The 13,965-nt window shown below is 44.6% G+C and overlaps 1 protein-coding gene across 2 annotated transcripts in view; it reads right to left on the reverse strand.

The window, feature by feature from the left end:
• The window catches only part of LOC134358433 (pro-neuregulin-3, membrane-bound isoform-like), a 529,163-nt gene that overhangs the window by 194,117 nt on the left and 321,081 nt on the right, over positions 1-13,965 (reverse strand). For both annotated transcript variants that reach the window (XM_063070657.1, XM_063070656.1), the window contains exon 2: positions 6,932-7,061. In XM_063070657.1, coding sequence (XP_062926727.1) covers positions 6,932-7,061 — 130 coding nt within the window. The remainder of the gene's footprint in view (positions 1-6,931; positions 7,062-13,965) is intronic.

Raw genomic sequence — 13,965 nt, forward strand, 5'->3', positions numbered from 1 at the left:
ATAAACCCACCCTATAATACAGATTTCCAATCATTATCATGTTGCTCTCTGTGGGAGGCCCTCCTGCGCTCAAATTAGCATCTGCATTTGTTATGTAGCAACAGTGATTACACTACAAAAATATTTTATGGCTGACTAGTCCTCAGGTTGTGAAGGCACTATAAAAAATATGGTTATCTCTGCCTTGGGCTGTTGATTAATCTAATTATTCTTTCTCCGGAAAATAATTGCTTGCAAAGCAGCCAACCTCAACCAAGGGACGGGAGGGCTCCCCAAGAAAAAGGTTGTCTTCAGCGAGAAGCCGAAGAGTTGGATCGGATCAGAGCTTTTAAATTTAAGCAAACAGCAATGGGAATGGTGACGAGCCAATCATCTGAAAGGGGCCATGTCTGAAAGTGGCAACACTGACCACTTGTAAAGGATAATCTGCTCTCTCCTCCCTCCTCCAACTCTCTTCACAGTAACAGCACAAATGGCAGTGACCCCGCGGGTCTTCAGCGGTTATGGAGTGGGATATATCCCATCATGTCCAGCAGTGCTGAAAGCCCTCCATGAATAATACAGCGTTGACAGCCCAGGTAAACTGGGCCCCAGGAAAGCTGCAAACCCATTCCATTTCACTCCATCAGTCTGATGATTGGTCGAAGCAAGGGGTCACACAAGCAGTGCACAGGCCAGGAATCTGTCACCATCTGTCCAGTGTGCAGATGCACTGAATTAGTGTTGAGCAGGTGCATGGTGCCAGGGTGGAATACAACCCACAGAGTTACTCGGGCCAGATTCAGGCATGACAGGGAAAGTGCGGGGTACCGGGTGGGGAGTCCGTGAGTGGCCTGGGATTTAACCAGTTACGGACTGTGAAGAAGGCCAGCACTTTGAAATGTTCCATGAACTGGATAACATTTTATGCCAAAAGCATTCTAATATTATCCAACAGCTTGGTTTCCTACAGGCCAAAGTAATGGACTTCCTCTTTGGATGACATGTGCAACAAAATGAGGTTTGTACTACATTCGGGATGCAAGGTCCTCACTCTGACTCTAGCTTCGATTCCAGGTTTACCCAATGATCTATTAGTCTGTTTGGGGGTGATTACTGAGCTTGTGCCTGTGTGTTACTGTGCTATGTGAACTTTATAGACTGAAGTTCTTGGGGCAAAATGGGGTTCAGTGCACAGAGGGAAACTTGGTGTTTGGATGCATGGAGACGGTTAGGGTTATATTACATGTATTAGATATACAGGGATGGATTCACTGTGAAAAGGGGGAAAGTGAAGGGAACAGCTGGACGTTGGAGTGAACAACGCACAGTACATCACGATAGAGAGTACACATGCAGCTCTACACTGGGGAACAGTGTATATGGTCAGTATAGGGAACTGTAAGCATAGACTCAGTGTGCGGGAGTGTGCACAGGGTCAGTGTGGGGTGTGTGCACGGGGTCAGTGTGGGTGAGTGTCCACGGGGTCAGTGTGGGTGAGTGTGTATGGGGTCAGCGTGGGGGAGTGTGCACGGGGTCAGTGTGGGGGAGTGTGTATGGGGTCAGTGTGGGGGAGTGTGTATGGGGTCAGTGTGGGGTGTGTGCACGGGGTCAGTGTGCGGGAGTGTGCACAGGGTCAGTGTGGGGTGTGTGCACGGGGTCAGTGTGGGTGAGTGTGCACGGGGTCAGTGTGGGGGAGTGTGCACAGGGTCAGTGTGGGGGTGAGTGTGCACACGAGAGTCTACTCATGCTCATTGTTGGTTTGTGTACACAGGGTCAGAGTCAGTTGATGTGCAGAGTTACTGGGAGTGAGCAAGATGTACAGTGGCAGCCTGGGGTGTGGTGCAGAGGATGTGTGGAGATTTTGTGTACTGCAGAAAAACCATCTCAGTTAGAGATTCTTCAATCCACTTCTGTTTGTGTATGTTCTGTTGTGTTGCATTGTGCTCCGACTATGAATATTCAGCAGGTTTATTTCGGAGACCCATTTATCTACTTGCAGGAGTTATGACCTAGAATTTAAATCAAGTTTCGTGTTCATTGCCGTTCAGATTCTCTAGGGTTTAATTACAAAGCTCGGTGCTGCAGACACCACACTCTGATCCAGTTGTCTCCAGCCTCACCAATGAAACTGTGTCCTTGATCTATGCAAAACTCAAAGCTGATGCCTGTCCCTGATGAGACTTCAGGAGGTGACTTGTGCCATGGCCCACGTTCGTGTGTCCCTCCCATCAAGCCCTCCTCTGTGCTGAGTTCGGCACTGGTTAAAAGATCACAGCATCTCAGCTGTTGCTCAGCACCCCACATCAAGACAAATTTAAGATTCAGATTAGCTTTATTTGTCACATGTACATCGAAAGATCGAAGCACACAGTGAAATGTGTCATTGCTGTCAAATCAAATTTGCGAGGATTGTGTGGGGAAGCCCGAGAGTGCCACTCCGCTTCTGGTGCCAACGTGGCATGCCCACGACTCGCTAAACCTAACCATTCCCTGGAACGTGGGGGGAAACCGGATCACCCGGAGGAAACCCACGGGATTGTGGGAAGAATGTACAAACACTTCACAGGCAGCAGCGGGCATCCAACCCCGATCGGGGATTGCTCGCGCGTTAACAGCATTATGCCAACTGTTACACCTCCCTGCTGTCCTTGAGTCAGGGAACATCCCATCAACACTCACTCAGAAAACATCGACTATGTACAAAAACAGATTTGAATTATAGAATCGCTCAGTGCTGAATCAGCCACATGACCTATCATGCTAATACTGGTTCATTGAAAGAGTCACACAAAACGCAAACAACAGGAATTCTGCAGATGCTGGAAATTCAAGCAACACACATCAAAGTTGCTGGTGAACGCAGCAGGCCAGGCAGCATCTGTAGGAAGAGGTGCAGTCGACGTTTCAGGCCGAGACCCTTCGTCAGGACTAACTGAAGGAAGAATGAGTAAGAGATTTGAAAGTTGGAGGGGGAGGGGGAGATCCAAAATGATAGGAGAAGACAGGAGGGGGAGGGATGGAGCCAAGAGCTGGACAGGTGATTGGCAAAAGGGATATGAGAGGGTCATGGGACAGGAGGTCCGGGAAGAAAGACAAGTGGGGGGGGACCCACAGGATGGGCAAGAGGTATATTTAGAGGGACAGAGGGAGAAAAAGGAGAGTGAGTGAAAGAATGTGTGCATAAAAATAAGTAACAGATGGGGTACGAGGGGGAGGTGGGGCCTTAGCAGAAGTTAGAGAAGTCGATGTTCATACCATCAGGTTGGAGGCTACCCAGACGGAATATAAGGTGTTGTTCCTCATATCCTATCCACCAGCAATGGTCATGAAGCTTAACGCCATCTAGGCAAAGCCGTCCATTTGGTTGGCACCCCCATCCTTCATGCAAAATATTCATCCCCCAATCAGTGACGTGCATTTGCTATGGTTTGCATCCTTCACAAAATTCACTGCAGTTTCTTGCCTCAGTATTGTGGTAACACCTCCTAAGCCCACATCTTCAGCCAGCCGGAAGGGCAGGGAAAGAAAGCGTAAAGGGAACACCACCTCGTTAAGGATCCGCTCCACCCCTTCTTGCAAGTATGTTGCCAGTTCTTTAACGTAATTAGCTCCACATCGTGAAACTCTGTGCAGTGTCAACACTTTTCATCAGAAAGAGTGTAGCGGTTGAAGAAAGCAGGTCCCAAAGACATTTAGCGATGCCCGTTTAGCCAGCTACATTCAGACTCCACAAATAAATAATCAAATCTTTGGCTAAGTGTTACACGAGCAGCCATTTTGATCATGGACCAGTTGCTTACGCATTCCGTAGCACCTAAATTTAAGCTTAACCTGATTTGATTTTGCACAGCAAAGAGTACTTCAATTTCCTTACCTGTAATTGACCCAAATGTTTGAAATACTTTCTAAAGTATTAATGGTGTTCAGCCATTATTTCTAAAACTATGTGCTGGTCATTTTACTTATTTGCAATGAAGCATCCAACAATTTTGTGCTGTGTTTGTGATTTGCTTCCTCCCTCACAGTGACTGAATTAAAGGTGATGACAAATCAGCAGAGAGGAGAGAGTCTGAAGATCTGGATGCATGGTGCTACAACAGCAACCTCTCACTCAGTGACAGCAAGACGGTTTACTGACTTCAGGAGGAGGAAACCAGAGGTCCATGAGTGAGTCCTCATCAGACGATCAGAGGTACAGAGGGCCAGCAACTTTAAATTCCTCAGTGTTATCATTTCAGAGGACCTGCCCCGGGTCTAGCAATTATGAAGAAAGCACGGCAGCACCTCTACTTCCTTAGCAGTGTGTGAAGTTTCAGCATGACAGCTAAAAGTTTGACAAACTTCTATAGATATTTGCTGGAGAGTAAATTGACTGGCTGCATCCCAGCCTGGTATAGAAACACCAATGGCCTTGAATGGAAAATTCTACAGAAAGTAGTGGGTATGACCCAGTCCATCAGAGGCAAAGCCCTCTACACCATTGAGCCCTGACGATGGATGCTGTTTCCATCATCAGGGACCCCACCAGCCAGGTCCTGCTCCCTTCTCGCTGCTGCCAACAAGAGGGAGGTACAGGAGCCTCAGTACTCACACCACCAGGTTCAGAAACAGATATCACCCCTCAGCCATTAGGTTCTTGAACTAGTGGGGATAACTTCACTCAATTTGACTCACCCATCACTGAACTGTTCTCACAACCTATGGACTCACTTTCAAGAACTCTTCATCTCAGGTTCTCGATTTTTATTGCTCATCTATTTTTTTTTTGCACAATTTGGTGTCTTTTGCACGGTGTTGTCTGACCAGTTAGGCTGGGTCTTTCATTGATTCTATTACATTTACTGGATTTATTGAGGATGCCCGCAAGATAATGCATCCCAGAGTTGTATATGGTGACATATATATACTCTGATAATAAATTTACTTTGAATTTTGGCTATGCCTCCAGGCAAGAATGCCCAGCAGTGAGGACAGTGATTGATTCCTGGTGTGGGCAGGTTTGCTCCTGAGGGAAGACTGGGTGAGCCTCTCCCGGGTTGAGAAGAATGAGAGGTTACCTCCTCGAAATTCTAACAGGGCTGAACAATAAAAGATGCAGGGAATAAGGATCACAGGACTGGTGTCTAGAACCAGGGGGTATAAGGGATTGGCCACTGAGTCCTGAAATGAAAAGGAATTTGTTCACCTACAAGTTGCTGATCATTCAGAACTCTACAGCCAAGAGGCATGGAAGCTCAATGCTGCGTAGATCTGCAGGAATTGAGGGGGAAATGGTTAGTGATGAAAGAGAGGCCGAGGTAACCAACAACCTATCAAGTGCTGGAGCCGGCTCATGGATTGGGTGGGCGAGGGGAGGGTGTGATGGCTGAATATATGACTCCTGCTTCTGCTTGTTATGTTCTTTTGTCGGGCTGAGCCCTGAATCTCGGAAGTCCGTCAGTTCCAATCACTCAACAGAATCTGTGACCAGAGGTGCTCCACAGGAATCTGATGCAGGAGCCCTGCTCTTCGTGATTGTTATTAATGAGTTGGGTACGGATAGCGTAGAAAGTTGCTAAATATTGCAATAGGACATTGATAAGAAGTAGAGCTGGGCTGAGGAGTGGCAGATGCAGTTTGAAATGATACACTTTGGAAGGTCAAACCTGAAAGCAGAGTACAGAGTCAGCAGCAGGATTCTTAGCAGTGTGGATAAAGAGAGGGATCTCGGGGAGCACATCCATAGATCGTCAAAGTTGTTGCACATGGGTGGTTAAAGTGGTGCATGGTGTGTTGGCCTTCATGAGTCAGGGGATTGAGTTTAAGAGCTGAGAGTTAACATGGCAGCTCGATAAGACTCTGGTTAGATCACACTTGGAATACTGTGTCATCTCACTATAGGAAGGATATGGAAACTCACAGAGGATGCAGAGGAGATTTATCAGGATGTTGCCCAGATTAGAGAGCATGTCTTCTGAGGGAAGCATGAGCAAAATAGGGCTTTTCTCTTTGCAGTGTAGGGGGACGAGAGACAACTTGATAGAGATGTACAAGACAATGAGAAGTTTAGATGGAGCCGACAACTAGTGCCCTTTTCCCAAGGTGGTAATGGCTAATACGAGAGGGCATCATTTTAAGGTGATTAGAGGCAGGTTTAGGGGGTACGTCAGAGATAGGATTTTTACACATAGAGTTGTGGGTGCATGGAATGCACTGCCAGTGGTGGCACTAGAGAATATTTAAGACACTCCTAGATTGGCGCATGGATGAAAGAAAAATGGAGGGCCATGCGGAAGGGGAACATTAGAATGATCTTGGAGTAGTTTATGCAGATTTGAGCAAGTGGATTGGGCAGATTTGCGTGGTGAAGTTCTGACCGCACTGGTGAGCCCAGTGGTACACTAGAAGCTTGGGTGTATAATCAAGGGCAAGACGACAATTCTTGGAAATGTCCCTTTAAAGCAAATAATATACTGTAGTGGAGATTAACGGTGATACTGAGAATGAGTGGCTCCAGAACACTGTGATTCAGAAGGGTACTGCTAGGATCATCCACGTTTTACAATTCTATTAATGCCTCAGAGAGCCAAAGATGTTGAGAAGAACTGTGGAAAAGGAAATGGATCATTTCTGTCGCACATAAAATTCCAGAGAGTTACAGCATTGTGGGCTGAAGGGCCGGTACTGTCCTGGGTTGTTCTAAGCTCTCAAACAGCCGAGATAAATGAGAACCACTCAAAAGCTACACTGGGTGAATAAACCGGGAACTCAATGCCACACTGACTAATATTTTGCAAGTCAAGAATCCACCAGTTGTCTGCTGGCTGAAATTGGAAGTTCCATGATCGATTCAATTCCACTTCAGTCTACAACGTGGATTGAAGGAGCATGCTTGCACTTGTTGTTCTCAGTCACTGGCCGGGTCTCGGAGAAGCTCGCGCTCCTCCAGGCCGGGGTACAGCTCACTTACCGGCAGTGTTTGTTATTCCCAGTGAGGGTTTCAATGATGAAGCACTCTCCCTCGTTCAGGCAGTAGGCAAGGTCCTTATCTGTGCACGGCTTAAAGTGCTCCGACCTCTCTGTTGTGTAGGTGGTTGTGGCTGCAGGGATACAGAACAGCAGAGTCAGTAGCTGGTACTCAAACACGGGATCACATACACTGACAGGTCATGTACAGGTCTGTACAGAGATGTCCACAAGGTCAGGTAGGGATCACACACAGAATTGCAAACAAGTTACATTCAGAATCGCACAGGACACACAGGGTCATGCTTACGCTCACACGAAGGGTGAGGCATTGACTATTGTCAAGGAAAACATTGCGTTGCTTCTTTTTGCCAGCACCTTGTTCTGATAACAACACTCCCACTGCAGCTACAAAGATAGACAAAAGCCCAAAGAGAGCCTCGGTCACAGACTCAATTGTTCACAAGATCCAAGACAGGCTTGTCATGCAGTTTCTTGGGCACCATCTCTATGCTGCACCATCTGAATGTAGTGGCTCGATCGAGAATTTCTCCTCAACCTTTCTCCAGGAATAATCCAATATTTGTAGAACATTTGCCAGATCCTGGGACCAAATTATCAAAAATTAATTTTAGTGACACTCATTATAGTCTAAATATTGGCTCCGCAACACAATGAGCTTGCGATCCACTGGGCGCCGGGCTTCTCAAGATCCAAGATCATATATCATGTGTACATTAAAACGTGCACTGAAATGTACTATTTCCATTGACACACTACTTTAATCAGGCCCAAAGTAAGTGTAGGTCTAAGATTCACTGATCCACTGTGCCTCGAAATCAGCTTAATTTAAACAATTAGCTCATTCCTATATTCTCAGATGTTTTCTGTGCTACCTGTGTTGTCTGTGATATTTTTCCTTGCCTTTATCCCCTACCTGCCAGAGCAGGAACCCCTGGCTGAACCTCATCACTTTGTATCCAGGAACCGCTGCTCGGTGTTTAAAGACAGTAGTTGTAGAGTGCACAGTATGTTTATGATGAGTGAAAGGTTCAGAAGCAGAGGGAAGTGGAGTGTGGAATACATGTGTTGCAAATTCTAACGAGTTTCCATCTCTCTTCACGTTCATTAATGCTCACCGAAGTACACAGTGAGTAAGTGAGCACACACGGACATCACAAACTGGTGATGAAGATGATGCAGATTTGAGCAAATGGATTGGGTAGATCTGTATTGTGAAGTTCTGACCGCACTGGTGAGCCCAGTGGTACGCTAGAAGCTTGGGTGTATAATCAAGGGCATGACGTGAATTCTTGGAAATGTCCCTTTAAAGCAAATAATATAGTGGAGATTAACGGTGGTACTGAGAATGAGTGGCTCCAGAACACTGTGATTCAGAAGGGTACTGCTAGGATCACCCACGTTTTACAATTCTCTTAATGCCTTGGAGAGCCAAAGATGTTGAGAAGAACTGTGGAGAAGGAAATGGATCATTTCTGTCGCACACAAAATTCCAGAGAGTTACAGATTAGGGACGAGGAATGATGAGGCAGTTAGTAAGCACAGGCTGCCTCCAGAGTCACGCTTATTGTCACTGAATTAAGTCATGAAATTTGTTGTTTTGTGTCAGCGTAACAAATTACTATAAGTTACAATAAAAAATAAATGGATAAGTAGTGCAAAAGAGGAATAGCGGGGTAGTGTTCATGAGTTCATGAACCATTCAGAAATCTGATGGCAGAAGGAAAGAAACTGCTCCTAAAATGGTGTATCACAATTCGGTTTAATAGCACCAGCATATAATCACGGAACCTGCTGTCTTTCCGGCAGCAGTATATTGCAATACATGACAAATACACAAAAAATATCTGTATTACAGTAAGTCTATTAATATATATTAAAAAGGTTAAATTAAGATAAGTAATGCAAAAAAAAAGTAGTGAGGTAGTGTTCAGGCTTCAATGTCCATTTTGAAGTTGGATGGCAGAGGGAAAGAACCTGTTCCTGAATCACTGAGTGTGTGCCTTCAGGCTCCTCTACCTCCTACCTGATGGTAACAACGAGAAGAGGGCATGTCCTGGGATGTGGGGGTCCTTGAAGATGGAAGCCACCTTTCTGAGGCATGGCTCCTTGAAGGTGCCTTGGATACTATGGAGGCTAGTATCGATGATGGGGCTGACCAATGTTACAACTCTTTGAAGCTTGCTACAATCTTTTGCAGTAGCACCCCCCCCCCCATACCAGCCAGTGACGCAGCCAGCCAGAGTGTTCTCAACAGTACATCTGTAGAAGTGTGGATCTTCAGGTTCCTGTACCTCCTCGTTGCTGGCTCTAATATGAAATGGGGATGTCCATAAGGTGAGGGTACTTCTTGATGGATGCCACCTTCTTGAAACAAAACCTTTTGAAGACGTCCTCAATGGTGGGGAGGCTTGTGCACATAATGGAGCTGACTAAGTTTACAATCCTTTGAAGCCTCTTACAATCCTATGCATCAGCTCCTCCACACCAGATGGTGATGCAACCAGTCAGAATGCTCTCCACGGTACATCTGTCAAACTTCGGTATTTTTGGTACCCGGTGTTGCACGTCAAATATGTTTGCAGTTTAATCAATGAGCCAATTCAATTGAAGCTACTAAGTGTGCAGAAACTCAAAATGATCTAGAAACGTTCATGGAGAAAATACTGAGAAAGGTTTACCTTTTCACCCACCAAGATACAAAGACAATATACACAAGACCTTAAAATAGGAGCAGCAGTAGGCCATAAGGCTCCCCAAGTCTGCCTTGCTCTTCAATATGACTATGATTGATCTGTAGCCATTCTAAACATGTTCCCCATTTTCTCCTTAATTCTTGATTTTTCAAGTATTTACCTTTCTCCAACTTAAAGGTTTCTAATGTTGACAAAGCCAAAGTTTCAAAGCAGAATGCAAAGAATGTGGGAAAGATACCTACAAATTGTTGCTACAGAAATAACGGAAGTCATCCACCATCCATGAGACAATTTAAAATTGGTAAAAATGCTTTTGTTGTCAGAAAAGTGGACATGTTTACTCAGCATGTAAGTCTAAACCTAAGATAATTAGTACAGCAAATCCAATAATGTGATTTGTTTACAGATGGGAAACTTGCACAGCAAGAATCCACAAACAAGATGACTATACAGTACTGAGACCTGAGTGAACAATGGATTATTTTGCTGATGTTCACTTTATGCCACCAGCAAAGAGTTTCTTCAAGACAAAAGCATGGGAAATAGTCAATGCAGTGACTAATTGGCAAGGGCTTGTCTAGCTATTGAAAAAGTGTTTCAGCTGAGTACCTGTGCAAAGAAGTTGAAAATATATTCAAGAGAATTAACAAAGGTTTGGCTAGATGGGATACTTAGTGCACAATAATGGTCAATAGACAGAATTATTTATGGTTGTAGTTGACTATATTATTTGACCAAAGTTGATGGGCAAAGAATGGCTCAGAAAACTGAATTAAGTTTGGAGGAAGATCTTCAGCAAGCTTACTTAGACGTACCACTGGGAAAGAATGTGGAAAGGTTCAAGGATGTTTTACTGCTTGTTGCAGGTTTTGAGTCCCGCAATCATACTATGCTAAGTGTGAAGACAATCTATCCTAAGCCCAGACCTGTTTCATAGGCAGTGAAGCAACAGCTGGAGAAAGTGCGGGAGTAATTAGAGTGGAATGGAGTCCCAGTGAAGCCACGCCAAAGTAACGGGCAGTACCTAGTTTAGGAATACTAAAACCGGACAGGATTGATCAACTGCTTGGGATTCACTAAATAACATCAAACCAGACGGTTAACAATAAGCTAACTTTGCAAAGCCAATATGCAGAATGGGATATGAGGGGGATATTCTTCACCAAGGGTGTCGTAGGTTTGTGGAAGACACTGCGGAGAGAGCATGGGTGAAGCTCGGAAGCAGAGTCTAGACTAATCACTTAGGAATGGTATGCTATGGACCAAGTGCAGGAGATGGGATCGGGCAGAAGGGAGTTTACTGGTTAGCATGGACACTGGACTGAATGGTCTGTTTCCACGCTATGTGATTTCCTGACTCCACCAGCCAAGGCTTTTACCGATATGGGACATGCATGGCGAATGACAGTGTCAGAAGTATTCAACAAATGATCTCAGATGGCTCTTCACTCAAAATGACCTTAGTGTGAAATGACAGTCAGAGTCAGAGTCAGAATCAGGTTTATTATCACCGGCATGTGATGTGAAATCGTTAACTTAGCAGCAGCAGTTCAATGCAATACATAATATAGAAGAGAAAAAAATAATAAATAATCTTTAAAATCAATCAATCAGTCAAATACTATATACGTATTTGGAAATATAGTAGATTAAAAATGTGCAAAAATCAGAAATACTGTATATTTAAAAAAAAGTGAGATAGTGTTCATGGGTTCAATGTCCATTTAGGAATTGGATGGCAGAGGGGAAGAAGCTGTTCCTGAATTGCTGAGTGTGGGACTTCAGGCTCACCTGATGGTACCTCCTACCTGATGGTAACAGTGAGAAAAGGGCATGCCCTGGGTGCTGGAGGCCCTTAATAATGGATGCTGCCTTTCTGAGACACCGCTCCTGAAAGATGTCCTGGGTATTTTGTAGGCTGGTACCCAAGATGAAGCCGACTAAATTTACAACCTTCTGCAGCTTCTTTCGGTCCTGTGCAGTAGCCCCTCCATACCAGACGGTGATGCAGCCTGTCAGGATGCTTTCCACGATACAACTATAGAAGTTTATGAGAGTATTTGTTGACATGCCAAATCTCTTCAAACTCCTAATGAAATACAGCCGCTGTCTTGCTTTCTTTATAACTACATCAATATGTTGGGACCAGGTCAGATCCTCAGAGATCTTGACACCGAGAAACCTGAAACTGCTCACTCTCTCCACTTCTGATCCCTCTATGAGGATTGGTCTGTGTTCCTTCATCTTACCCTTCCTGAAGTCCACAATCAGCTCTTTCGTCTTACTGACATTGAGTGCCAGGTTGTTGCTGTGACACCACTCCACTAGTTGGCATATCTCACTCCTGTACACCCTCTCATCACCACCTGAGATTCTACCAACAATGGTTGTATCATCAGCAAATTTATAGATGGTACTTGAGCTGTGCCTAGCCACATAGTCATGTGTATATAGAGAGTAGAGCAGTGGGCTAAGCACACACCCCTGAGGCGCGCCAGTGTTGATCGTTAGCAAGGATATGTAATCACCAATCTGCATAGATTGTGGTCTTCCGGTTAGGAAGTTGTGGATCCAATTATAGAGGGAGGTACAGAGGCCCAGGTTCTGCAACTTCTCAATCAGGATTGTGGGAAAAACGGTATTAATTGCTGAGCTATAGTCGATGAACAGCATCCTGACATAGGTGCTTGTGTTGTCAAGGTGGTCTAAAGCCGTGCGGAGAGCCATTGAGATTGCGTCTGCCATTGACCTATAATGGCGATAGGCAATTGCAATGGGTCCAGGTCCTTGCTGAGGCAGGAGATCAGTCTAGTCTAGTCTCGTCTCAAAGCATTTCATCACTGTCGATGTGAGTGCTACCAGGCAATAGTTATTAAGGCAGCCCACATTATTCTACAGCAGGACATTTTATAAGCCACAATGGACAAGATATCACAAGTCATCTCTTACTGTCTTTTGTGATGATGGTGAAATAACATGCACAACTACAGAAGAAGGGAGAAGCTGAGTTTTATAAACAATGTTCAGATGTTGACTCAAATGGCTCAGAAGAAAGAAGTGCATTTCATAAATAATTTATTTGCAGGTGAAATAGTGTTGCTGCCTCATGGATCCAGTGACCTGGGTTTGCTCCTAATCTTTGGTGCTTTCAGTGTGGTGTTCGCAAATCCTTATTTACGACTGCATGGACTTCTCCCAGGAGCTCATTCTGGCTGGTGGGTTCGTTGCCACAATAAATTATCCCTGGCAGGAGAGCTAGGGTGAATTAATGGACACGTGGGAGACAATAAAGTGCAGGAAAGTAAGTGGGAAGGGATTGATGAGAGTTAGCCTTCTAGATTGTAAAAAAATACAAGAAATAATATGACATCCTGAGCAGCAAATGGATCTAAGTGGATTAAAACCAGTTAAAAATGGTAAATTGGTCATTACTGTCACGTACTGAGGTAGTGTGAAAACCTTTGTTTTGCATTCTATCCATACAGATCATTTAATTACCACAGTGCATTGAGGTACAGTCGTACAAGTGAAAACAACATCAGAATGCAGAATAAAGTGTTGCGGTTACAGAGAAAGCACAGTACAGGCAGACAACACGGTAACGTTGTGGCTAGCACAAAGCTTTCCAGCGCCAGCTTGCGGTTCAATTCCCATCACTGTCTGTAAGGAGCTTGTATGCTAACCCCGTGACTGCCTGGATCCCTCCCGCAGTTCGTAATGACGTATGGTTAGCGTGAGTGGGTTGTGGGCATTCTACGTTGACACGGGAAACGTGAAGACACTTGCGCGATGCCCAACACAATCCTTGCTCTCTTGATTTGACAGACAGCGCATTTCACTGTATGTTCCAAAATACACGTAACAAACAGAACCCATCTTTATCTTTTCTTTAATCTATGAAGTACAAAGCCATAACAAAGAGGATTGTGAGGTCAAGGGTCCATCTTACCATATGAGGGTATCATTCAATAGTTTTATAACAGCAGGATAGAAGGGAAAAGTGTAAACGTTTGTGAAAGCAAATATAATTTTGCGGAGTTAGGAAAATGTCAGTGAGACCTTTTAAGGAATACACATTGAACATTGTAAGAAGGAGATTGATGAATTGTGATCAATGACTCAAAATAGACTGGAGTGAAAAATGTTGAGCCCTATATCGTGCTCCGGTGCTCTGTTGAAAGTTTAACATTCATATTCTCATATTATGGTTTGCCGTTAGACATAGAAAACCACCCTCAGCTTTGTTCATTTTTTAAAATGTTGGTTTCACCCAGCATCAAATGGTGACACTAGGAATTGAAGAGGAGAAGAAACAAATGTA

This window comes from Mobula hypostoma, chromosome 18, assembly GCF_963921235.1.
Source record: "Mobula hypostoma chromosome 18, sMobHyp1.1, whole genome shotgun sequence".
In the NCBI taxonomy this organism is placed as follows: domain Eukaryota; kingdom Metazoa; phylum Chordata; class Chondrichthyes; order Myliobatiformes; family Myliobatidae; genus Mobula; species Mobula hypostoma.